Source organism: Lepidothrix coronata, unplaced genomic scaffold, assembly GCF_001604755.1.
Source record: "Lepidothrix coronata isolate B3197 unplaced genomic scaffold, Lepidothrix_coronata-1.0 Scaffold16, whole genome shotgun sequence".
NCBI lineage: Eukaryota > Metazoa > Chordata > Aves > Passeriformes > Pipridae > Lepidothrix > Lepidothrix coronata.
In genome coordinates this window covers 4,655,989-4,682,202 of record NW_016690196.1, presented here as the reverse complement: position 1 = coordinate 4,682,202, position 26,214 = coordinate 4,655,989, and the positions used below count along the sequence as shown (strand labels likewise).

Sequence of the window (26,214 nt, the reverse complement as noted above, 5' to 3'; positions counted from 1 at the left end):
CTTTTGCCCATTTTCCACATAAAAACAGGGAGAGGATTTTGCTGGAACTCGAGCCAGCACAAGTGAAAATGCAGGCTCTGTTCCTTCATATGAATTAATGGAATTGTTTGCTGTCAGCCCAGTAAGCTGCATTTTTCAAATCGATGAATGTGATAACAGTAGCAATCATTTAAATTCATAGGAGCTATATAGGGGTAGTTCAGGCCAGCTTTGACTTACTGAATCTCTGTTGCTGTTTACTAGGAGAAGGAAAGACTGCAGCTGGCCAAGCTGCCATCAAAAGAGAGGCTTTTTGAACTGAATACACTCAAATCATGAACTCAGACATAGAATCCTACAATGCTTTTCTGTTCTCTTATTTCATAATCAATTTAGGCTGGAATAAGATTTTGTCAGGGTGGAACATATAATTAATAGCTATTAAATTAAAAAAATATTGTCCTGCCTGTTTATTTGGCAGCCATTGCTGTTAATTTTATAATCAGTTTTAAAAGAAGCAAAATAATTAACTGCAGTTTTATTGTGTGTAAGAATACTCTTTTTTTCTAGTTCTGGATGGATTTTTAGTAAGTATTGTTGCAATCACAATACTTCTGAAGCATTTTAAATGCCTGTAAGTCATTCTAACTAAAACATTTAGTTTGACATGAGTCATATTTGTGCTATCTTATTGTAAAGCAACTTTTTCTTCTTGATTTTTAACTTTTTTGTGAAGAGTTTCACGTAATCTTTGTTATGGGATCTCCCTTAACTGTCTCCTCACACATTTCTTTCTTTTTTCAGATGAAGATGATAATGAGGAAAAAGAAAATCGTGTTGCTTTAGGAGAGGGAGGTGCGAGTGGTGGTCTTGTGCCTGGAAAATCTCTAGTCTTTGCAGCCATGGAATTGCTCATGTTTATCCTAGTACGACACATGCCCCATCTGAGTTCAAAAGTGTCTGATTCTCCAAGTCACATTGCTGCCAAATCCCACCTCTCTGAGGAAAGTGCTCGTCTTGTGGCTGCCACCATTAATATTCTGTCTGAACTGCCTTCTCTCTGTTCTCCAGCAGGTAAGGTATTGTAACAGCATATATGTAACAGAATATCTGAGTAACCACTAGGTTACTCTAGTGGGAGTGCCATGAGGATATGATGCTAAAAATAAACTGTAAATATATTGTAATGAGATGCTTTAAGTGTCATCTATTGATAAGTATGTTTAGGTTGTAAACTAAATTAAGAATTCAGGCTTTTCCAGTGAGCAGCATAGAGGAAATTATTTGACTTTAAATTTTGCACGTATGCTGCAAGTTTGCTGAGGAAATTAGCTCTGTATAACTCTTATTTTATTGTTGGGTTTTTTTCCCTTTTTCATGATTTTGAAACATTTTGGCAAATTTTAATCATATTGTAGAAGAACACAGGAATCTTTAAATTCCTGAAAAGTTCATAAAGCAGCATCTGTATGAAAAGAGAATCCTGCTGAGAAAAAATCAGTGCAATTCAGCTGCAGTACACTTGGTTTTGCAGCCGTTGGCTGTCAGTCATTCCAAATGTGACTCTAACCTAAATGGAGCTTTCTTCTGCCCCGAAAGACTGTCACAAAGGATATGTGTAAACAAGGGTAATTGCACTGAGTGAAGTTCAGGGGTAAAGGACACAGTTCCATGGGAAGCTGCAGTCTTTGAGTTTTGCTTTTCAGAGAACAAATTGCTTTAAGTGTTGTCTTGAGGATCTTTGGAAAGTTTCACACACTGATATAGATAATGTATTTGGACAAAGTCATACTCAAAAGACAGTATGGCCTGTCTTCAAACAGACAGTTTGTGTCTTGCAATTCTTCAAGGAACAGTAGATTTTGAGTTGATCTGGAATCCTACACTGTTTTTATTTGATTCCTAATTCTTTTTCCAAAATAGCTCAGAAACTACTATTAGTCTACAGAGACTGAGTCTGGGTTTTTTTCTCATTCAGAAGATGTAGCCAGCTGATAGGTGTAGGGAAGTGGGGATAGCACATGCACAAACATTTGTGTTAGTTGAGCCTTTGGATGTAAGGGAAACTAAACAAAAAGAACTCGTCACTTCCTGTGATCGAGTGTTTTTTTGTCTTCCTCTTTCTTTCAAATATGAGCATCTTACAGTCTTCATTGGACAAGATCCTGGGCAATCTGATCTTCAAGAACTGCTACTTTGATAGAGGGAGTTAAACTAGATGACCTCCAGCAGTCCCTTCCTGTCATAATTGTTCTACTTAATGTATTTATCCTTACAGATTCCCAGAACTAGGAACATGACGGGATTTATGTTTCCACAGATGTGGGAAAATGAGGTATAGAAAAGATACAGAAAGAGACTTGACTGTCTCAAGTAACCTACAGATTGATATTGTGGGCCTAAACCCAATAGCACCCTTCTTTCAATCCTGCAGGGGCTTGAAGTCTACATGTGTTCTTGAAACTCCTACAGATTCTGCCCAGGATGTGAGACACACAGATATCTTCCTTACTTTTACTACTTTTACTACTGGGGCTTTTACTACACACCATCTTCCTTGGAAGGTGCTATGACTTGCTTTGGATACCTGTTTCCAGGCCTCTTACTCTTGTTGTTTAAAGAACCCTAGTGATATGTAGATCTTGCAAACAATCTGGATGACATACCATGTATCACATGCCCTGTAGGACAAAGCTTTAATAGCTGAATCATCATTCCTGAGTTGACATCAGCATTTCAAGCGTTGGCTTGTATGACTTGTGTTAAGATACACTTCAGTAGTACTGATGAATGAATTTGGTGATAAAATGTTGAATGGCATGTGTCACTTGTTACCTGAATTGCAGGTTATCTTGGCATGTCCTTTGTTTCCAACCATATATATGCATATTGGGAAAGCCAAAGAGGTTATCTACCACACTTCAGAAATTCTATTTTATCTTTCTTTTTCTTTTTTTTTTTTAGGGTGTATGACAATCTTACCTACTATCCTATTTCTGATAACAAGAGTATTGAAAGAAACAGCAGTAAAATCGGCAGATAACCAGGTCCCACCTCCAGTCAGTGCAGCCCTTCAAGGGATAAAAACTATTGTTACTCTTCCAACAGTCAAGACTGATGAAACTCAGAAACAATGGACAGGTCTTATCCGTAGCACTCTGGCATCTATCTTGGAAGATTCTCAACCTGGTAAGTAGTTTCTCATTGCAGCAGAGTTAAAATTAAAGAGAACTGGGTTTTGTAATGAAAAGGCAAGTATGGTATCTGCCTATAATTTTATGTAAGACCTAAGTGCAGAGAGCATAATTTATCAGTTGCTAAACAGATTGTGTTGAAGAAAAGCACAACATTGGCTTTAATAAAATACAGTTGCATCTCAAGAGTTCTCATCCCAGATTTGTCCTTGTTTGGTCTGTTTTCTTTGACAGTGTTGATCATAACCTCCTGTTAGAACTTTTCTCTTTTGCAACTCATCGTGCAGCCCTGCCTTTCTCAGGTTTTGCACTTGCACAATTCATGTAGTCTTTAATGACAGTAAGTGTTAAAGTTAATTGAATGTGAAGACAGCAACAGATAATTGTGGCAAGGTTCGGACTGAGTAGGATACTCACAATACTGTTACAAGCTTTCAGTGGTGAGAAAGAAATCTTACCCCTTCCAAAAAAAACCCTGTTACTCACCAGCAGGATGGATACTGTGTCTCTTCAGAGAACTGCAGACTACTTCTCTTGGTTCACATAGGTGCTTTGCCTTGCCCTTCAAAAAGTGAAAAAGATGTACAGTCTCATCTGCATAGTTAGCAAAAGAGAGACACGAAGATTTGCCATTTGCATAATGGTAGTTCAGGGAAAAAAACATCCCATTACATTGCCAAGGAGCCATTTGTAGAGAGTGAAGAGGTTGAATGGAGCTACTCATGTGAGAAATGGGAAGAGAGTAGGTAATTGGAAATGAGTCTGAAATGTCTAAAGGGGGAGGATCACTAGATTTGTGTTAACCAAGCCAAACTTCTAATTTGATTTATCACATCAGCTCTTGTCTTCCAGCCTTTTGTTACTGTAAAGATTCCCCAGTCCCTCTTTCTAGAAACATTACTGGCTTTAGGCTTTTTTGCAGACTTCAGAAATCTTTCTTGGTTCCTTGCAGGAGTGTATGTTTTCCTTTTCCTTTCCAGTTTTCTGTGAAGTGGGATAGCTCACACATACAAAAATCTAAGCAAAGTCTACTGCATACAATTTCAAGTCTCATCATTCAATAAAATTTAAACAAGCTTAAATTTAAATAATGTAAGGAAAGTTGTTACTTAAAATGCTTGGAGTAGTTTTTTTGAAGTGAAGTTTCACATCATGGTTAAGCCAATTGAGTGACTGGCTGACATCTATAAAGGGCAGTCATGCTGTTTTTCTTTTTTGCTGACTTTATACATGCTGTTTCTTTGTGCCTCTCAGAGAACAGAACCAATCTGACCAACCAAATCAGCAGAACAGTGTTTTTTATATATATTATAATAGTTTATATAAAAATATAAATTTTTTTCTTCCTGTTGTAAATTCATGAATGAGATCTGTGAAGACAGAGCTTGTGCACAGAAAAAAAAAGACAATGGCAAATACAGGCTATTTGAAAATCAAGAAATGTTAAACTAGTACTGTTCCTATTGGTGACAGGTGGCTGTCAGATCAACTAGTCTGTTCTGTGAAGCCTCATGTTAAGTAGAAGTTGTTGCCATACTGGATATCAGTTCCTTACTCTGCTGTATCAGCTGGATAATAAAACTAAAATGAGATAAATCTTTAATGGAGAAAGGATCTAAAAAAATAGACTTTTTTTCTCTCTTGTTTACACATTGAAAACAAATAATATGACTTGGTCCAAGAAAGTGTGGGTGATGATGTTTTCCTTAATACTTAAGTTTCAGAAAGTTTGACTTCTTTTATTAAAACAACTATTAGAATAGAGTTGTTCAGCTTTTTGTCAGTCACAATCAATAATGACAAAGTGATTTTGTAATAATTACATGCGTGTGTAGTTGCAAATAATTTCAAGTACCTATATTTCCTTTTTGAGTTTATCTGTGTTCGCTGTCTTTTATTAAGTAAATTCTAAAGCCTTTTGGAATAAGCTAACAGCATGTTTGATTTTGTTTTTCAGAAGCCTCTAAACCTATTCTTGATGAAGTAAGCATACTTACAGCTATTGCTCTCTTCCTTTGGTCAGCAAGCACTGAAATAATTGGAGTGCAGTCTTTACAAAATGGATGTATGAACAGATTTAGAAGTGCATTAAATTCCTGTGATCCTTGGGTAAGATCGCGTTATGGGATTGTGAATGATATATAGACAACAAAAACTAATTGTCATATATTTAACACATTTCCTGAATGATGCCTTTACTTCAGGGACAGATACTGCAAGTCAAAATAATTAGAATTTTCGACCATACCTTATTGAAATTCATGAGCAAAATAACCCAAACTAAGTGCTTCTAGATAAAGTGTGTTCATAGCCTGGTGCCAGATTCTTGACTTGGAGCTTCTTAAAAGACAAAACCAATCTTTGGTATGTGAAATTTTTTCAAATGAAAAGGTTGTTTACCAGAGAGTGGCGACATCTCTACATTATGCTGATCTTTTATAATACAAATTAACCATTTTTCTGTGGATAAAATTACAGCCCACATTTTTGATCAATTTCATATTTGTTTGTGCAAAACCTGTACTTATTTTACATGTTCATACAAAATTCAGTTTAAGAGCAAAAATATAATATTGTAGTTGCCATCAGAGCATCTACAGATTGTGAATCATTTGTTTCTTGATTTCACTTCTGCCCTTCGTCTTGTCTTTATGAATTATCTTCTGAATTATTTTCTCATTAAATAGGAAAGTTAAAAAGTTGTAGACTGACTTTGTTCAAGCAAGCTAATGCACTGTATGGATAGTTAAGCTTAACTTTTCCAGCCATGTATGTATCAGACAAGTCTACGGGTGGGAGCTTAAAGAGAAAAATCTGTAGTGTTTCCACAGGCAAGCACTGCAGAGATTCCTGAGAAAAAAACAGGCAAAAAATGCGGATATGTTTGGGGTCACAGTGAGGCATGTAAAATCATGTTCAGACTGATAATTCTTCTCCGTAGCAGGGCAGGTGTTTTCCAGCATGAACATAAAATTCAGTTTGTTTTGAAGCCTTACTTTGGATGGAAAGCTACTTAAAATTTTAGTGCATGAATGGAAATGTCAGTTATATTAAGCAGAAACTTTTATGTCATGATCTCTCTCCAGTCTGTATAAACACATGAACTGTGAGAGAAGTACATTTTTGCCCACCACCCTGCTGGAAAGCTGCCCGTCAGCTGGAACTTACCACTATTTTTGTAACTCACAGAGAAAACTTGGACAGCAGCCAGTCTGTGTCCATTCTCCTCTCACTAATGTGCAGTACATATACTCTGTGATACTTTTTGTGTGTTTATTCTAAGTTTTTAAATTTATAATACTCATTGTTGCAGTCAATAACTAGACACTTGTTTGTAATAAAAGCTTGGTACTGACTGTACTAAAAGCCTTGAACTGATTAAAAAAAAAAGTCTTCTAAAGAATTATTGCTGCCTCATAAGAAATATAGGAGTAGTTTTGAAAGTATTGCCACCTGCAAAAGTCTGAAAAGGTTCAATATCATGTATAATAATAACCAGAAGTCTGGTGAGCTCAATTCCATTTTGTTCCAATCAGATAACTCACTTGAGAGACCCAAGTGTCTCAATGATAATGGGCAAGTTTTACATGGGAGTGTACCTTATATGCTTTGAAGAAGCCCTGATTTTACCTCACAGGAGTTTTTGTAGATTTCTGTGAATGCAGAATAGTCAAAAGTTTTGTACTACAGAGATGGAGGAAAATAAACTCGGATGAAATTCTTCTGTCAGATGCAGTCTTAAAATGCATTTGAAATAAGTATGCAGTTAAGAAAATACTTCTACTCTTTATTTCAAAGGCTAATAATCTTTAGCATGATAACAAGCTAATAAGAAATGGAGTTTAAACAACATAGACAGAAAGGGAAGGAAATTATTAGGAGCAGTATGGAGAGATAGAGGAAAAACTTTTTGAAGCGGGTCGAAGATGATGCTGAATACGATGCTAAGGGAAAATGTTCTTCTGTGGAGCTCTGTTAGAGCTACCATACAAATGATATTAGAATAAATGTTATTTCTTCTGGCCTTAAATTTGAATTGTATAGAACGCCTACAGCTGTGTACTAATGACCTGAGCTGCGTAACTTCTATTTTCTTACCATTAGTTTTTATTATCTGTGATTTTTATTCAATAGTTTTATGTATATATCTGTGTTTTTAGTGACCCTCAGATCTTCTAACAGATCGCTGTGTCCAGTAGTACTTCCTCTAGAACATTTCTGTTTAACATGTGCTCAATAACTCATCCTGTTCAGACTTTAGTGCAGTTTGAAAACATGTGCAATGTTTTATCCTCTTATTTGGCGTGGAGTTTTAGTTTTCCAGAGTTCTGGGTTATTCGTGTGAGATTTTGAAGGAAGATTGTTGTACACCCAAAAAAAAGTATTCATAATTTCATCTAAACAAGATCATCAGTGAGTTATTTTCCCAAACCTTGGCATTAATAATCTCTGCTTTCCACAGAGAGGGAGGAGGGAAAAAGAAAAATAGAAGGAAGACAAGGAGAGCATTCTGTGATCCAGCTCACAGTATGGCTACCTGTATAGTCCTATACTACCAGCAGCACAAGATGGGGAATGAGAAGGAAGGATGGACAGGCCTGACACTTTTGGCTACAGCCTTGATTTGAGTTAGAGCAATAAGATCACTTTGATCTGAGTAATTTTTATGGGCTGTGTTACCCTTCTGGGATTGGAATAGAATGTCATGATTTTGAAGATTCATCTACTATTAGAACTGGTGGTTCTGAGACTTAAAGATGTAGTTCACCGTGAACCAGTGTAACTGACTTGTATGACATTATATGCCTTTATATTCTCTCAGTTTATATTATTACTGCTTTTTAGTACCTGCATGTTCTTTCTAATTGGCCTTCCTTATATTGAAAACTGGGCTAATACTGTTTTAGCAGATGGGCTGCGTTGCTGCTTTCCTCTTATTCAGTATGTTTCCTTCCCCTTTAGTAGTCTTTTTTTTTTATTATTATTATTGATAACAGAGTTTATTAGAATTCTGTGAGTTAACAAATAACTTTGAGGACAGTGTATTTATCTTTGATTTGATTAGGTTCAAGCCAAGTGTTACCAGCTTCTGCTTTCTGTGTTCCAACACACCAATCGTGCCCTGTCAACTCCATATATTCATTCGTTGGCCCCTATCATGGTTGAGAAGTTGAAAGCTGTGGAAAGGAGCCGCCCGAACAACAACCTGGAGCTTTTAGCAGTCCAGGAAGGAATTAAAGTCCTTGAAACATTGGTCGCCCTTGGTGAGGAGCAGAATAGTAAGTATTTATGTTTTCTGGAGAAATGTGTAATGCTAAAATAGAATATTGAACATCAGAAACTTGCAGTTAGGAACTTGATGGCATAGTCACAAACAGAACGTGTGCGCAACATGCTTTTGTAATTACAGTACTAGACCTTTTGTATACATGAACTTGTATAGCACATAAGTATGATACACTGCAACCTTTGCATTTCTGCTGATTGCAGGAAAAAAATTTCTGAACATGAACTGCAGTAATGAGCGATGTTTTATTCTGTTTGGAAATGAGTAGTTCACACTGTTTAAGTTTACTTTTTTTCATTGTTAACTTCTACTTATTTTAGTGGACTTCTATCAGATTGCTTCTACCAGCACAACAAAGTTTATCTAAAAAGCCCAAAAAGTTGAACAGTACTGGTCAGAGTATCTTCATTGTAAATGAAGCCTACTGTTTGCTTCAGTAGATAGAATACACAATTTATAATTTAAGTTAGTTATTCTCTAACTGGAACAATGTGCATTCTGAAGACTTACTCTGCAGATATTTGACTTCAAATGCTGATAAAGTTCCTTGTAAAAATATTACTGTTAGTTTTTTGTGGGGTTTTTCTTTTGCTTGGTTTTTGTGGTTTGTTTATTTTTCCCCCAGCATACTCTTTGTTGGTATTTCTTTTTGTTTATGATAAAATACTAAATTTGTTGAGCCCCATTCTGGTTTGGGCACAGATGTTTGAAAGACATTTAAAATGAGAGAGAAACTGAAGCAAATGAGGAAACAGAACATCTGATTTTTGCTGTCTGGAGACAATCACCACATTGAGTGTGAATTAGTCAAAATCTTTAGGGGAAAATAATCTACAAAATTTTAGATAAATGAATTACCATTAATGTTTAAGTTCTTTGAGCTTAAAATGTACAATTAGCCTATTACACATTTCGAAGGCATACTTGTAGCCTTTCTAGATACAAAAATTTACCTTATTGTTTAAGTTCAGCTGCCTTTTTTGTTCTGAAGGTCAACCCTTTTGATCCCTTTGCCATTTTGAGCTTTGGCCTCATTAGGTCATGCAAGGCTAAGTATATCTGCGGTGCTAGTTTTTGGATTAGAATCTTCCAGATTAATATAATATAATATAACAGCAGAAAACTGTCCCTGACTTTTTTGTGAACATTTGCATACTAATAGTGGTTCACTTTATGCTCACTGGGGAGGCTGATACTCAGATTCGATTGAATAACGTTTCTGTCTTCCTGAAAAGTGTTTTGAAACCCTTTAATATGGTAGGCACTCTACATTTTACAATCTTTATCAATGATCTGCAATCGGATGGTGCAAAAGCATCTTTAAATAAGTGTCAGGATCAACATAACTGTAATGAACAATAATAGAAGTCTGAAACTCAATTCTGGTAAGAAAGATTTGAGTGATGAAAGGACAGGAAGCCATCTACATTTAAGTTGGATTTTATTTGATAAGTTTTTAATTACAGTGTTTATTGTCAGTTTTGAAAACAAGATTACCCTTATCAGTCTAGTAACTGATAAAATTATTTTTATTTTGTTTTATTCTCTGATATGGCAATTTTTTTTCTTTCACTTTTAGGAGTACAGTTGCTTGCCCTTCTTGTTCCCACTCTGATCTCCTATTTACTGAATGAAAATGCCTTCGCTTCTGCATCTGCAGCATCTAAGGATCTTCACGAGTTTGCACTTCAGAATCTAATGCACATTGGTCCACTTTACCCACGTGCTTTCAAGACAGTAATGGGAGCTGCTCCTGAATTAAAAACACGTCTAGAAACTGCAGTCCGAGCAAGTCAGGCCAGCAAAGCAAAAGCAGCTGCTAGGCAACCACCACCCACAGTACATTCCACCCCAACAATTAAACTGAAAACTAGCTTTTTTTGAATTACTTTTATTATTTTTGGACCATTAAGTAGTCAGAAGCATTACATTATCCCTGCATACATGTATAATTTTGTGTAATTTGTATGTGAAAGGCTGTCTAATGGAGCTTTGTGTAATTACTTGAAATCCATGCATTACAAGGGAAGTGGTGTTACTTGTGTTTGTATAGATTTTTAGGAAATTGTGATCATATTTATGAATTTCTGTTATAAATTATCCACAGAAAGATTATTCTATATCTAAACACTTTTATTTATTTTTAAAAGCTCCCCAAACCCTCCACTGGTTTTTGAAATCTGATGATTGTTATCCTACCATTGTGCCAACACACTAGCACAGTGGGGACGGAGGGAAGAAGAAAAACTGTTGTGAAGTACTTACCCTGTACCGTGGGGAATTTCAAATGTAGAAGTATGCATTTTTTCCTTTTAAAAACAAAGTAAGGAAGGAGATTGTCAGACTTTGTAGATCATCTCAGCTTGCATGAAAAAAACACAACAAAAGAGTTGAAAATTTTCAGCCTTTCTCAAGGTGAATGATCAAGCATGCTGTCTTAATGAGTTGTCCTTATTTATGTGGTGTATATTGCTTTCAAATTAGTTTCCATGCTTGAAAATGAATAAAGGATGCAAAGAATCTAATCCCCTATCTCTTCTAAGATAAAATTTAAGGGAATGCATTGGAAATTGAGTTTATAAAGAGAACTGCCTGCTATCTGCATTTCTGTAGGTGTAGATTTTGGCCCTTGTAAGGTGCTCTGTGTTTGCAGTCTTCCTGTTCTGCCAGCCACTGGTTGAGTATGTGATGAGTCAGTGCTCTGCCCTTTGTCCAGACTCATATTTGACCTTGCTGCAAGATTTTAGTCTTAGTGAATATATCATACCTGTAATCCTTGATAAAGTTTGCAAGCAGAATTACTGGAGTCCTTTGAACCTCTGCTGACTCAGGGGGCAGAACACCAGTGAAAGTCAGGCTCCTCCAGTTTCTCCTTCCCCTACCAGGCTTTTCTTTTTTGAAAAGCACGTGACTCCCCTTGCATCTGGCTGAGTCTGGTCTGCAGATTTTGGAGCTTAGAGCTCAAGTGCTGTGATTCCCAATGTCTGTCTGCTGCCAGGCCTCGCCCTTCCCATTGGCAGAAGTGTGGAACCATGTATTTTCTTGTGTATACAAGACTGACTTACATGAATTTTTTGACACAGCTGTTGAATTTATGGGCTTCTATAGGGATCTTTCTATACATTTTGCTTTATAGAGAGAAGCTACATAACTAGAGGCCTCAGCTAGGCCTGTTGAATTTCATCTCTGATGTTTTTCTGGATACTCTGTAAAAACTGGGTATTTCAGATGCATCAACCTCAAATATAACAAAGGGATAGTAAATAGAATTGATCATGATTCATAGCTGGTTGAGATATTTTTAGATCGCTATTTTTGCATAGTCACTTGCCTCTGGGCTTTCTATTTTCCTGTAAGACCTTATCTAATATCCCTTTGAGTACCTATGCAAAATGGTCAAGACAATGCTCTTCTGCCCTATAGCATTTGCTGTGTGCAAAATATTTAACATAAAATCAGAAAAGCTTTCATTTCACAGTGAACATTTTAATACTAAAGTGATGACAACAAATGGTGCATCCTCTAATCTCTCAATTTTTTTTCATGAAGCTGTTAACTTCTGTCTTGTTCCATTGTTCTATAGGAGTAAAGATATATGTGGAAGTAAAAACAATATGCTGTACATGAGGAAGAAAGTAGTTTCACTACTTTTTTCATCTTAGTATGAGTAGTGGGAATTAAATTGATTAAAATATATCACTTTCTATTATGTGTTTCCAGCATTACAAAGCTGTATTGCTTAGAAGAAGTTCTAAATCTGTTTAACATTTGAGAGAAAGTATTATGGGAACTCAGTACAAAATTGAAGACAAACATTTTGCAAGTAAAACTAAGAAAACAAGTTTATAACCTGTTTTAGATTTGTTCCTCCCCACCAGATAGTCTAGTAAATAATGACTTCTTGGAATGATTTTAACTGTAATCAGGTTTTGTTTACCTTTTTATCTGAGCACTTTTAAGTTTTGGTTAGACTCTAGTTGACAAGATGTCTGAAAACTCAGAAAAGGGGGGGAGGAGGGAAGTGTAGCAATCAAGCATAACTAAGTCAGTAGAAAAAGAGAAATAAGTTAGCAGAAGGGAAAATGGTACTAGATAGAAGTAGAGGGATAGAGATGGGAGAGGTTTTTCTTTGTATATTGTGTGGCTGTCTACAACATGCACAACTCTCATTTGTATACATCCTTCCCCAGTTTAGTCCTCATTTGCTTCTCTGCTTACTCCTGATACTAAAGGTATAACTGTGTGGTTTTACATAATATTTTGGGATCAAATTTCATTTGATTAAAAAAACCCTGAAGTAACTCGAAATGTCTGTAGTGCTTATTGTTTGTCACTCTCTTTTTGTTGTTTTTCTTTGTCAGATTTTTTTAAATGTGCTCCGTTTCCCTTTCACATCTTTCATCTCTCTCTGCTGTTTCCTTCCTTTTTGAGTGAGCCTTGTTGTTCTACTCCAGTAGCACAGTCCCTCTTCAGTGCTTTCCCTTCAGTTCCCCTCCGCTCTCTGGAAGCTTCTTTAGTTGTCTTTCCCAAAGAGGTTGCCCACCAGCCACAGCTCTAGCTCCGAGGGCAGGGTTATGAAGCAGGCAAGTTCGGTTTTGGAGCAACCAGAAGGAAACAGGAAACACAGCCTGAGTAAGCAGTGGGGCACTCCTCCCATGCCCGGGGCATGGCGAAGGACACGGGAGTGGCACAAGCAGGGCCCATTCTCAGGGCCCGCAGGAACCTCGTGGAAGCTCCTTGGTGGCATGTGCCATCTGTCACACACCTGTGGTACAGCCTGTTGGAGCAGTGTGTTTGTGTCTCCAGTGTCTCCAGTAGGGCTCTGGTGCTGGTCTGCACATGGCATGGAAAGCAAGCCCAACTTCGTCTCTTTGTGCCTTGGGGAGAGGGGGAGAGGGCAGTGCTGCCAGCAGTTTGCACCCTCTGCCTCACAGGATCTTGTTTTCCCTTTCCTCATATGGGAACAGGCAGCGTGGCAATTCCTGAAAAATTTTGTGTTGCTGTCTTCCAGCATTCGAAACGATGTTCAAGAAACCCCTGCAGCCTTGGGCAGGATTTGCAGCTTTCGGCAATATGAGGCCGAGCACTGCTCCGAGCAGGGCCGAAGCAGAAAAGAAGGGGCTGAAAGAGCAGGGCCTGACCTGAGCATGTGGGACTGCTGCGAGACACCTGCCCTCCCCGTGTCCCCGGGGTGGGCTGCGGGAGTGCCCGAGCCGTTCAGACCCCTCTCGGAGGTGGAGGTGCCCACTGCCCTGTGCTCCTGCTGCAGCAGGAGCTGCCCTGTCCCTGCCGCCGCTGCCGCACCCCTGCCCAACCCACCGGTCCCGGGGGCGCGCTGCCAGCGGCCCTGCCGGTCTCTATCTCGGGGCTGAGGCTCAGCCGCCAGAACACCATCCCTCGAATTAAGGGCGGTGCGGGGAGAAGGCGGCGATCGGGGAATCCTCCCCGCCCTCCAGCGGAACTACATTTCCCAGGATGCTGCGAGAGGTGCGGGCGGGTCGCTCTCCGCGCTGTCCCCGGCGGGCCGCCGTAGCGGCGGGTGGGGGTGGCTGTCAGGCGGTGACGGCGGGCGGGACGCGCCCAGGTTGTTGCTGCTGCTGGTGCTGGTGCTGCCGGGACCTCCGCGGCGGGAGCGGCGGCAGGAGCCAGGCGGACCCGGCCCGGCCATGGACGAGCAAGCAGGGCCCGGCGTCTTCTTCAGCAACAACAACAACAACAACGCGCTGCTGCTGCCGCCGCCGGCGGGCGGGCCGGGGCTCGAGCCGGGCGAGGCGGCGGCAGCGGCGGCCGCCGCGGCAGTAGCGGGAGGAGGCGGCGGCGGCGGGGGGGTCGCAGCCTCCGGAGCCGCCGCGCCGCTGTCGGCGTCCCGGGCTCAGTACAGCGTGCCGGGCATCCTGCATTTCCTGCAGCACGAGTGGGGCCGCTTCGAGGCGGAGCGCGCCGAGTGGGAGGCGGAGCGGGCGGAGCTGCAGGTAACACCCGCGACCTTCCACCCCCCCGCGCCCCCGGCTCCGCCGGCCGCTCCCCCTCGGTCTCCCGCGTCCCTGGGCAGCCGGAGGAGCGCGGCCGCCCTGGGCGCTGCCATGGCTCGTTCCTTTCCCCGGGAGGGAGCGGCCGCCGGGGCTGTTTCCCTGTCCCCGGGGGCGGCCGCCGCCGGGCGAGGGGCGGGACGTGGCGGCCCCGGCCCGGAGCGGCCGCTCCCGCCGCCTCTCTGCAGTTCTCCGAGTGCCCCTCGGGGCCGGCCGCCCAAACTTGACACCAGTTTCGTAACCCCCTGTTAAAACCTGCCCCCGTCGTGCCGCTGCCCCGCCGCTGGTGCCGCAGCTGCCCCCGGCTCGCAGCCCCTCGGCCCCCGGGCCTGGCCCGTGAGACCCGCTGGAGCCCCTTCGGTGCTGTGGGACACGTTATGTGTTTTCGGTTGAAAAGCCATGGGCTTGATACGCTCATTAGTGCGTGAAAGGACTGATAGGGATCTTGTGGTTAAAGAACTTCTGAGCTGCTGGCCTAGAGCCATTGCTGTCAGATACTTCAGTGATGGGTATGTTGCATGAACTCCAATAACAGTCGATAGTGCAACCTTCGTTCCTCTTTGGCGTTGTTTACTAGCAAATCTCTGTTGTAAACCTTAATGCTGCCCATGTTACCAGCAGCCCACTGTTTGATTCTCGTTTGGCCATGTTTGAGACTGAAAAGTGTCGACTCGTTTTCCTTTTGAGGTCTCCTTTCTTTGTCTCTTGCTTCCTGTCCATCTCTTTTCTTTCTAAGTCTTTCCTTGAAAGTACTGTCTTTGTCAAGAGAGTCTCGAGTCTGTTTAGCAATGCAAACCACTTCTGTTTTTGGTTGGTTTTTTTGGGCTTTTTTTTTTTAATCTTTTTAATTGTACTTTGTATGGTAACATCAAACAAGTGCTCTGAGAAGAGTGGAAGATGTGACGTTCTTTGCTGAGGGTTTCCTTGTAGGAATTTAAAGAAAGTGGTCATGAGGACAAAGGAGTAATTTTTGTGTTAACTGCAATGATTTAATGAGAAATTTGTTAGTAATTGAATCGTGTTTCTATTCACTACATCCAGTAATTACTATGTAGAAAGTAACTAGCTTAGCTATGTATAAGAATAACATCCACTGGAGGCTCATAAATATCTTGACATTTTTTCATAGCTGATACAGACATCAAATATCGCTTTTGAGAAAAAAAATCTATTTTACAGGACCTAAGAAATTCTACCGGTGTATTAAAAGTAATAATACTTTGCATATTTGTAGTTCCCTTCAAGAGAAGCTAGCATACCATTCCTTCTTCCCCAGGTATCCCTCAAAAGCTTGATGTTATGGATGAGATAGAGGAAAGAAATGGAGTATTTAAACTATTTGTCAAAGTCATGCATTATCAGTGACAGATAACCCCATCACAAGTTGTTTGCTTGAATGCCTTTGACTCTTGCCAAAACATCTCAATAAAGTTATAATTAGCTGTGGCTGGCAGTGCCATGAGCTGTAACAGCATTTATCTACTGCAGAGTCATGTTCAGGAAGGTGCAAAATTCTTGGCTCTCTCTATAGGCATCAGGCATTAAACGTCTGCTGTGACCATTTGCAGATGAATGTTCTTGGATCCATGTGAGAGGTTTGTTAGAGGTTCAGCAACTACAGGATGGCTTTTAGAAATTATACATGTACACAGGAAGGATGAGCAGCATTAATTAAATGTCCTGTGCTCCTTCTGAAACCTTTTGTTGGTCTGTATATTTGGAAATGTTGAACAGAATAATGGAAATTTGAGGTTGGGTAGTTTCTCTCTGTTGAGATAAAGATGCAGTGCTCCCCATTGTACTTTACTAGTCTTCTATCCAGTGCAAGTTCCAGTGCTAGATTATCCACTCTCTTGGGAGGCTGTGTGGCAAAGGACCTATTTTGTATGGTGGCTTTAGTATCCCATAATTTTTTCCAGCAATTCATCTAGTTTCTTAGAGGTAGCTTTCTTTCATCTCCATCAGTTTTTCTTCCCATCAGTGCCTATATTTTGTTTTCCCTGGCAAGTATTCATGTTTACTCTGATTTTGTAATTAGTTTTCTTGAACCTTTTCAAATTATTGTTGCCTCTATTGTATAATCTTCCTCACTCAGAGTGAAAGAGGACTTCAATATTTATATCTATGCAAGCATCATTAGTAAGCTGTGTATGTCAAGTAAAAAGGAAAATAGATTCATATGGGGTTCCCCTAGATGCTTATCTGCTGATTACATATTTCACTTTTAATGCTTGCTTTCTGTTTACAGTACTTTGACATCTGCAGATTGAAAAATTATCCTAAGAATAGACTTTCATGATGCCCTGTGAAGTAATTAACTAGAATAAAGACTAACGTTATTAATCCTCATTTAAATGTTCACAAACAGTGCTTTATGGCATTATAATTTATTTTCATATCTTTCAGAAATTATTAATTTTCCTTTTCTTAGGTTCTTCTAGCAGCTGCTTGGGAGAGTTGACAGGAAAGGGTTTCCTGTTCTGCAAGAGTTTTAAACTCTAGATTTTTTTCATTCTGCATTTTTCTGGACTGTGTTTCCGAGACATTTCAGAGTTGTCATTATGTGTTGGACAAGCCCATCCCAAAATAGCCAAGGGTTTGATCAAATGCATATGCAGGGCGCTGAAATCCGTATCTTTGCTTGAGGCAAGCAGTGGTTGAGCTGCCTTCCATGTTGGTGTCTTGCCTGAACCATACGTCTTCTGACTGGTTGTGAGTGATGGTTGTGGATGTTATTTCCCTTTTAATTAGCCATCTACTGCCCCCAGGGGAGAGCAATGAGGACTCTGTCCCTGTGGCTGGGACCCCACAGAGCCAAGCGCTGCCAATGCCCGTCCTTGTCCCAGCAAGTGACAATACTGTCAAGCTCTGCTGCTTCAGGGCTGGATGAGCTTGGAAGGCCTCTGTGTGTGTTTGTGTGTGTGTATGGCTTTTGTTTTGACTAGAAATTTTGTCTTTGCAAGCAATGCATATGTTGCTGTGGAATGTTTTCCTTCTGACAAACATTTTTCTGGCAAAAAATGCAGTTTCGCACATTTTGGCATTTCTCTGCATTTCGCAAGTGGTCTAAATTGCAACAAACTGCTATGCTATATGTAACTGCGTGTATAGCCCCCATCCTGCCAGGGAATTTTCCAGCTTTTGTCCTCTTCACTACTGCGTTTTAATTTCTTCTAACTAGTAACTGTTTCTTTAGAGTAGTAGACTGCATAGGAGTGGTGGGACCTGATAGCATTACATGAAAATTGTTTTTCCTGGGTAAGCTTTCCTTTGAAAAGGTTTGCAAGGAAATTAGGGAGAATGGGTGGATACAGTGTGCTTGTGTTTCCACAACTTTGTTAAAAATATTCCTTGGAGGACAGTGCCAAAAGAAAAAGAAAACACTACCCAAACGATAGGGAAAGAGATAATGAAATGAGATAAAATGTGGTTAAATGATAGCAAACAGCTGTAATAGAAGGAATGTGGTGGAAATAACACATAAGCACTTGAGATCGGATATGGAAGTCAGATTTGGTAATGTTAGCTCTCTGGGTGGGGGTCACGAATGGTGATCTTTCCCCTTGCTGCTGCTTTCCTCCTGCAAGAGGCAGACAGTGAAACCAGGCACGTTACATGGTAAGATTGTGTCCTTGGAGATAGACAAGTTAAAGTAATGAGGAGAAGGGGCAAATCAGACAGATGGCTGTGGCTATTTATAGTGTGGTTTAGGACATTCGTTACTTGATTCAGAAATTGTTGATATTTACAGTTTGTTGGCTTTTAGATAACAGTCCTCTTGTTGGATTAAGTTTCTAGTTACAAATCATTCTGATAGCTGGGTAATCTGTAATTGTTCTTCACAGAAAAAGTAATGAGCAGTGAGTTGGTGAAATCAGTTATTAAGGTAATTAAAAATTCCTGAAGATTTGGTTTAACCAATAAAATAGAAGATAAAATGCAATTTGAAGAAGTTCTATATAATTTTTTCAAATACGATGATGTGGGTCAAATTTCTGAGATTCGCTGTGAAAGATAAATTGGCAGAAGTGCTGTAGAAGTCTTCTGTAAAATTTTTTTCTCTTAAGGCAGATACTAAAAAAACTCTGGTTAAATACCTCTCCACTCCAGAGAAGCAATAATTTCAACTTAATTGTTTTATTTATGTCAGATAAATCAAAAGAAAGGCAGAAGAAAAGAAGCCATGGTCAGAATACTGAGCTGTGTTTAGCTGGGAAAGATGGTGCTAAATGGGTCTTGGTGACTATCATATATCCTTTCTTTTGCAAACTTTTTAAGCAAACTTTCTATTTGCCAAATTCATGTAAAGCAAAGGAGAGAAACCTCTGTGCTCTTCTCTTTGCTAATATTGATGTTTGCCGGCTAATTCCAGTATACTCATTGATAAGCTCTCATGGCTTGTTTTATTTAAACTGGGATACTAGTGAGAGTAAATGTTCAGTGATGAAAGAGCATTATAGAAATTTGTAGAAGCAGAATGTAAATACAAACCAATGAGACAGGTTCTTTGCACATTTGTACCTGGTTTTTAAAGTTGTTTGATTTTTTTTTTTCAATTGCATAAATGATCTGACTATTTCCTAGCATCAGATATTCCCATTCTTCTCAAATCTGTTAAACCTATTATTTAAAGTGTAGTGAAAACATGTTTCTTAAATGGGCCTAAGTCATTTAGGAAGGTTCTGTAAATATTGACAGAAAGTTGCATTTAAAAAAAAGCAGAACGTTTTATATTTTTCATGATTTGCTATAGAATTGTTGAATTAAGCAAAAATGGAATAAATGGAGAGCTTTGGTTTTCAGTGTCAGGTTAGCATATGGTGAAATATCCTGTGTGTCTTTACTAGTGTACATTTATAATTTTACTTGGTATTTCTGTGGCCTATTCAAATTTTAGCCCTTCTTTTTCTGTTGAAAGTCTTGACTCCTCAGTTTTGTTGCATCAGGAGTGTTTGAACAACAAGTTGCAAATGTAGCTTAGCCTTTATTGACATTTCAGTAGACAGGGAAACTTTGTTTAATTTTAGAACAGGCTGTGTAAAATTCCCCAAGGAAGGTCACATGTATCTCCAGAGACTTTTGGTTCATCTTAATTTATTGCTGAGTGAACTAAGACTGTACAAATACCAAGCCTTAACTAAAACTGTTATCAGCACACAGTTTTCTGAGAAAATAGCTATTGGTCAGCAACCTACTTACATATTTGGCTTCACAAGGCTGCCAAGCCTTGTCAAGTCCTCCTGTCTAAGTTTTTTAGCCAAAAAGTGGCAAGAACTGATTTTAAAGTAGATTAAAGATTGTTTTGTTGTCTTTTTAAATGCTGAGAAATGCTTAGATACCAGAAACAACTCTTCTGAATCATTTCAGAATGCTCAGAATCCAAGCTTTGCAGACAATACACTAGAAATAAAAATACTCTGAAATGTGAAAACAAAGGTTCACTTTATCTGAGCGACCTGTACTGTATGGGCCTGTAGATGAATTCGTCTAGAAGATGTTCTGTTTGAAAAGAGTTTGCTATATGCTCACTAGTATTGAATATATTGAAAATAGCCCAGTGACAAAGAAGTTAAATTAAAAATCGCAGTGTGGAAAGACTGCATTTTTTCTGCTCTTAGCCAGGAATATGTTTCCCTTTAGGGCAGTCACATAGGACAGGATTGCAAAAGCATCAGAGCAAAAATGGCATGCATGATATTCATATCCAATCTTGTAAACAGGAGGTGAGAACAAACTCATTTATTTTTGTATCTGTTTCACTTGATGTCCTAGTCAGTTCAGGATGGTTCAAGCAATTCATGCTTGAATACAAGGAGTAGCTGATCCTGGATGTAGGTGTGAGGAATAGGAGTGTGCCAATTGCCTCTGCAAATGCTTGTGTGGTCAAGTCTGGTTTGCGACTCTTTTTGTTACTGAAGCCAAATCTAAAAATCTCCTCCAGATTTCTTCTCCCTTGTCTTGCCATACCCCAAGTGATTCATTCAGCCTGTGAACTTCCATTGTCTCAGTTTAAATGTGGGCCATGAGTCTGTTTATCAACTCTGGTGCTGACTGCTGTCGCTGCATTTCTGCCGTTCTTGTACAGCAAGTGGAAAGGAATTTGAGCATTTGCAATTTAGACTCCAGCTCATAATATGTGATTATTTTGTGACATGTCATTTCAGTGTTGCCTATAGAATTACAACATCACGTTTAAAAGTTGCACTCTTTTTTTGTTTATATCAGTCTACGTGCAGTGTGCTCTCGGGTCAAAAAAAAAGTTAATGCTCACTGCTTAAGTAGGTGTACCACAAAAATTCTTGGAGGTTTAGAGAGAATTTTCACTTATGAAGAATGATTAAATAAGCCGAATATACATTGCTTGGCTAACTCAGAAACTATTTTGATGTTTGCAATTACCAGAACAGTGAAAGGCAGCACTGAAGAGTGGATGGAAGAAAGACTAACTCTCTGAGATCTGCCTAGTAAAACACTTCAAACCATGGAAAGACAAGTCTTCCTGTTTTTGAGATGTTTATGTTAGTAATCAAGATATTGCCAGAAATAAATTGTGAAATAATTTTTTATTCTGGATCATTTATTAGGAGTTTTTCAGTCTTACTGAATTTTCTTTTCAAACAATGTTTTCAAAGAGATGAAGAATGTAAGTAAACGGCATTTTCAACCATCTTTTATTACTGTGAGCTAAATCTTTGAACTCTTTTCGGTGGTTTTTCAGGATTTAGCTTTGATACCAGTTTTAGGACATCTCTGAGAAGTCCAACAAAAATAATGTGCCAGTAGCAGACTGTACTGTGTATTAGTCCCATGAGGTGTTATCGTCCAGCATGAGTGTGTTTGGAATGAATGGGATGAAGTACTTATGTGTGGGGTGAAGTTAAATATGCCTTGATGCTGTCAGTTGTTTCAGCCTGTGACCCCACTTCACTTTTGTGTTATCTTAAATGGCTACACGCCCTTACGAAAGCTTCCTTGCCTCTCTTGACAGAGTGCTAGTACGTGTGCGTTGTGGTGTTAAGTATGGTGCCTGAAAAATTGTTTGCTAGTTGTACTAGACCACTGATGTTTTCCTTCCCCCCTCCCCCGTACCTGTTTTTTATCTCTTTTCTTCTCACCCCCTGGGCATGCTACACTTATTTACAAATATACTTAAATATGCAGTGCTTCAGTGAGCCAACTACAATCTAAAATACTGAGTACCCTGGCAGCCTACAGAATCCTTCTGGCAGATCTTGGTAGACCGGTTAGCACAACTGTTTCAGATTGATTAATCTCTGTAATGTATTTCGTTATTTTATCCATCTGCATATTTTTTGAAATACTTTTCTTACAGTTTTTTTCCTCCTTTGTTCTCTTTCTCTTGACCTGTGAAAACCTTGTTGAATTATGGAAGCATTATATAGAGAATTGTAGCTCTTTGTCAGATGATGCCCATTGACCTTCAAGTGCCCATAAATTTGAAGTGAGGTTTACTTTAAAATATTAAGATAAATATTTTAAAGAAAAGAATAGGCTTTTTATAGCTCTTTAGTGTTAAGAATGAAAAAAGTTAAATTGCTTTTGAACTTGAAATAGCTGTAAAATTCAAGAACTGATAGAAGTTGATATTAAACATGCATCAGTTGTTTAGCAGTTGTAGTATGTTTATTTTTAAACAATTTCTGTTAAAGATAAATATTCTTTATCTCATGCTGTTTTGTAGTGTCAAGGTGTCAACCTAAAAAGGTGTCCAGATATAAGATACTTTTTAACATCCTTGTAGTTGCGGTTGCTGATTCTAGGAAGTGTAGATTTCAGTTTAAATTTTTAAACATTGAGTGGATGGATGCAATTTCATTATCTGATTATATTGTTATGCCTACTAAGCCTGTATTAAGAAGTCAGCAGCATTTTAAAAAAAGTTGTTTCTAACCCAGTGCTACTTAAAACCTTTTTGTCTACTTCACAGTAATGTGACTTTAGAGTCTTTTGGGGAATTTCTTAAAACAACAGTGTTGTTGCCTGTGAGAAATTTTTTTAATGTAAGAATGAATGTTATTTTTAAAATCTCTCAATAAAGAAGTGGAATAGTTAAGGTAGCTACAGTGCTAGTAATTTAGACCGGATGTGTATGACACTTCTAAGTTTTGTTGCAGTTGATAATATGAAACACTTCAGTGAGATAAAATGGGGAAAAAAAATACTGAACTCTACAATTGCAACAGAAATAGGCCATGCCAGGCATCTCTCTTCCCAGTGTTCTCTGGTTTTGTGTGGGGTTTTTTTTATTTACTTTCTCCTACTCTCCTGATTTTAATTTCACAGTTGAGCTGGAATACAGTAACTTGTAGCACTTAGCCTGGAATAAATGAGAGGCGGATGCCGCCTTGATTCCTTGCTGCGGAGCCAGCGGGGCTGGGTGCTTTATGGAGAAGATGCGCCCCACCCATAAGGCAAGGAACAATATGAGGTTGTGCGTGATCTCCGTAGGCGATTTTGAGGTTTGTGATGACTCGCTTACAACTTGATGCATTTTAACCTCATTAGTTAGAAGGTCAGTTGTCACAGAACCTGTTCGTTGGGAATATTTGCAAATTCTTGAAATTTTTGGCAAACCTTCCCAGGAGTGGCCAAAGCATAAGTGTAGAACAGTGTTGCAGATCACTCAAAGCAGAAGTGCATCTCCTTTCTCTCCTGCTCACTCAGGTATAACACAGGCTTCAGGTTTGACTTGTGCTAAAGCTGCAGCTCTGGGAAGTGGCCTGTAGAGTCTCAAACTATTGATAAAATTCTGTCATTTATGTGTGAATTATAAGAAAATGGTAGTTGCTCAGTTCAGTTATACTTTTCACCCTATTTAAACACAAACCTCTTACACATTAAATGTTTGCACAGACATTTAGGCGGGTGTTGTCTATGTATTTTGATTTGAAATGGTGATTCTGGAGTTATCGCTGTTTTGTTCTAGAGATTGAGAAAACACTGCTAGATGTCATAATTTGTTATTTTAGCTGTTTAAACTCAGTGTACTCGTTCAGTTTTCATTTATACTGCAAAATGTTTCATTTATGGTATGAACATTTAGATTCCTTTGCACATTTTCAGTTAACTGCAAAACATTCTAAAGAATTAAGTCTGCTTAAGACATATGAACTGTAACTATTCTCATTTTCAGAGCCAGAATTTCTCAAAAATAGTGAGTATTGGACGTAAGGCTGCTGCTCTGAAGAAAAACATAAACAAACTATGCTAGAAACTGTGCATCCTCCAAGGAGAGAGCAAAATTATTCTCTGCTTCTTGATTTACCAGTAAAACTACCTATCTGTAAAATATTCAGTAACGCTGAAGCATCCTAGCAATAAGCTTGTGTGGGGCTGAAGACTTGGCTTGTGGATTCGACTCTATTGTTGCATGCTTTTTGAGTAAGAAACACGAGGATTTCATGGAAGTCCAAGAAAAAGAAAAGCTATAAGACATCAGTAAGAGCACTGATGTACTACTGACAGTAAAAGATGTCCACGTGAAGGTGGTGTTGTATGTTCTTTCTTAATCATATCCATTAATGTCTCTCCCTCTTACAAAAGTAAGCTGTCAAAACTACTGAGAAGTTGCATTTTTTATTTTGTTCAGCCTGCTACCAGTGGAAGATGACTTTAGCCTCAGTTGTTAGCATAGTAATGCTGGTTTGACCTTTGTAGTATAGCAGTGCATGAACACGGTCATTACTGGCTGTCCTTTGCCAACCTGCCAGGTAAAAAATGCTTTATTCCAGTGTGTTCAGTCAGTTCATTCTTGGTTAGAATTGCTTGAAGACAGCAGGTCACATCATAGATCATATCAGCTTGTGTCCTGATGGCATTGAATGATCTTTCTCATTCCAGCCAAATACATATTTACATCACCTTCTACTGTTTTGAAAAGTGTGTTTTGATGTTCTCTCACTTTTTGATTAGAAGGGAATGTTTAGTTCTGCTGGGCGTATTTGGAGACAGGGAGAGAGAATCTGGGTGTCTGCACAGTTACTGCAAACTGAGTTATATGTGTTTGAGGTGTTCCTCTTGTTATTCAGATGGTGACCTTGTTGAGGTGACATGCTTCTTGCACAGTTACATTCCTCAGGGGAGGAAATGCTGACTCTAGCACCAGCATTTCTTTCTTCTGTGCCTTTCTTTAAACCTGAGTGTAAAATGAACATTAGAATTCAATTGTAGTTTTTTGTTCATCCCAATTCAAGTGTTAAGTGGAAAGAAAGCTTGATGCCAGAGCAAGAGGCCTTTCTTTTGATTCAGTTGACTTTTTTTTTTTTTTTTTGAATTCAGATGTGTTTCCCCTATTGAAGTTGAAGACTGTGTTGGAGAACAGCCAGTGTTTTTCACTTGACATAAACTGGCTGCTCTAGTTGGTGACTGGCAGTTAAAGATCCTTCAGGTGTTTGTCAAGCTGTTTACTGGCTGTACTTGAGCAATAAAATTATGTCAGCTGGTGTCATATTTTAGAGCAGCTGCTATAGATGGCCACCAACAAGTGGCCTTTTAGAGTAAGATTCATCTTGTCTGGTTTCCAAAATTCAACCGAGTTAGCTGTATGCATTCACTTTATAGTTGATGGAGAGAAAATGACATTTACAGGTTCTGTTTTTCCTCCCCTTGGAGTAAAAATCTGCAGTCAGATAAATTATTCTTCAGAAATGACTGTCTCCATTAACTAAACTATCTGGGGACTGCTTGCAAGGTTGTGAGGATAACATATTCCTGCTCATTTTTCCCTGACTTTCCCTAGAGATTGGTATAGAGTGCAGTGCCTACAGAAAACACTTACAGACCTTCAGTGGGCATTTGTATAAATGAAAGGCTTATTGGTCTTCATGTTCAACAGCTGATGGTCTAGACCAGTTACCTTTTATCCTGTTCATGCTTCTCAAGAGACAGGTGAGATGCTTGGAGACTTTGCTTCAGAGGTGACAGAAAGCTTCTGATCCTGAAAATGGCAGGTGGCTTGCAATGCCAGGTGAGGCTGAGGCATGAAGTGGTGACTGCCTGTAGATATTTCTGTCTAAAAGTGTATTCATGAATTGAGCAAGCATAAGAACTTGCCTCTTATAAGGGACATGATTTGAGCATTAGGTACAAAAGCAGGTAGTTCTTCCTTTAGGATTAGGAATTAGGATCTTGTATTTGTCATAGCTTTTTATTTGAAGGAGACTTTTCACAGGCAACTAAATACTTACTCTGTGCTGGAAGTTGATAAAGGTTAACTGTGTATTTTCTACTTGACTTTATTTACTTCCGTACCATTTCTCTCTTTGTCTCCCTCACCAAAATACCTTTCCCAGTTTTCCCTTTTTTTTTCCTGTCTTAATAACAGTATTTCTGGAGAACTTTCTTTAACCTATTTTAGTAAGTATCATAATTAACACTGTATTACAAATGGGTTTTATTTTTCTTTTAGTTGAACATGGTTTACATTTTTTTTACTAGTATCATGTAGCTAAACATATATCTATAGAACAGTAACTAATTATACCATACATCAGTTAGTGAGCAGAAATACTTTGTCATCATCTTCTGCTTATTGTTGGTAAATACTTTTATCTGCTGAAGGCTTTTTGTTTGCTTATTTTATCTATTCCTTATCCTTTATTGAATGTTTAGCCAAGAGAGGAAATAAACTCTGTCAAACAAACCAAAATTGTTTTATTTCTTATCTTTTTCTTCCTTGTTGTTTTTGATCTGTAACGAGCATGCA

General features: G+C 39.0%; 2 protein-coding genes across 7 annotated transcripts in view; both read left to right on the top strand.

Annotated features, from left to right (window-relative positions):
• HEATR5B (HEAT repeat containing 5B) overlaps positions 1-12,768 on the top strand; it is a 52,457-nt gene extending 39,689 nt beyond the window's left edge. Inside the window, exons 29-33 of the mRNA XM_017806596.1 lie at positions 784-1,053; positions 2,944-3,168; positions 5,131-5,282; positions 8,239-8,452; positions 10,040-12,768. Of these exons, the coding sequence (XP_017662085.1) occupies positions 784-1,053; positions 2,944-3,168; positions 5,131-5,282; positions 8,239-8,452; positions 10,040-10,344 (1,166 nt within the window). The 3' untranslated portion in view covers positions 10,345-12,768. The remainder of the gene's footprint in view (positions 1-783; positions 1,054-2,943; positions 3,169-5,130; positions 5,283-8,238; positions 8,453-10,039) is intronic.
• Positions 12,769-14,047: 1,279 nt separating this feature from the next.
• Positions 14,048-26,214, top strand: part of STRN (striatin) — a 68,117-nt gene continuing 55,950 nt past the window's right edge. For 3 of the 6 annotated variants that reach the window (XM_017806603.1, XM_017806602.1, XM_017806600.1), the window contains exon 1: positions 14,295-14,432. Coding sequence is in view for 2 of the 6 variants with exons in the window: in XM_017806597.1 (XP_017662086.1) it covers positions 14,127-14,432 (306 nt within the window). In the remaining 4 variants the exon portion in view is untranslated. Of the gene's footprint in view, positions 14,433-14,835; positions 14,999-26,214 lie in introns of those variants that run through there. The other 3 variants (XM_017806597.1, XM_017806598.1, XM_017806599.1) reach the window with 3 other exon arrangements.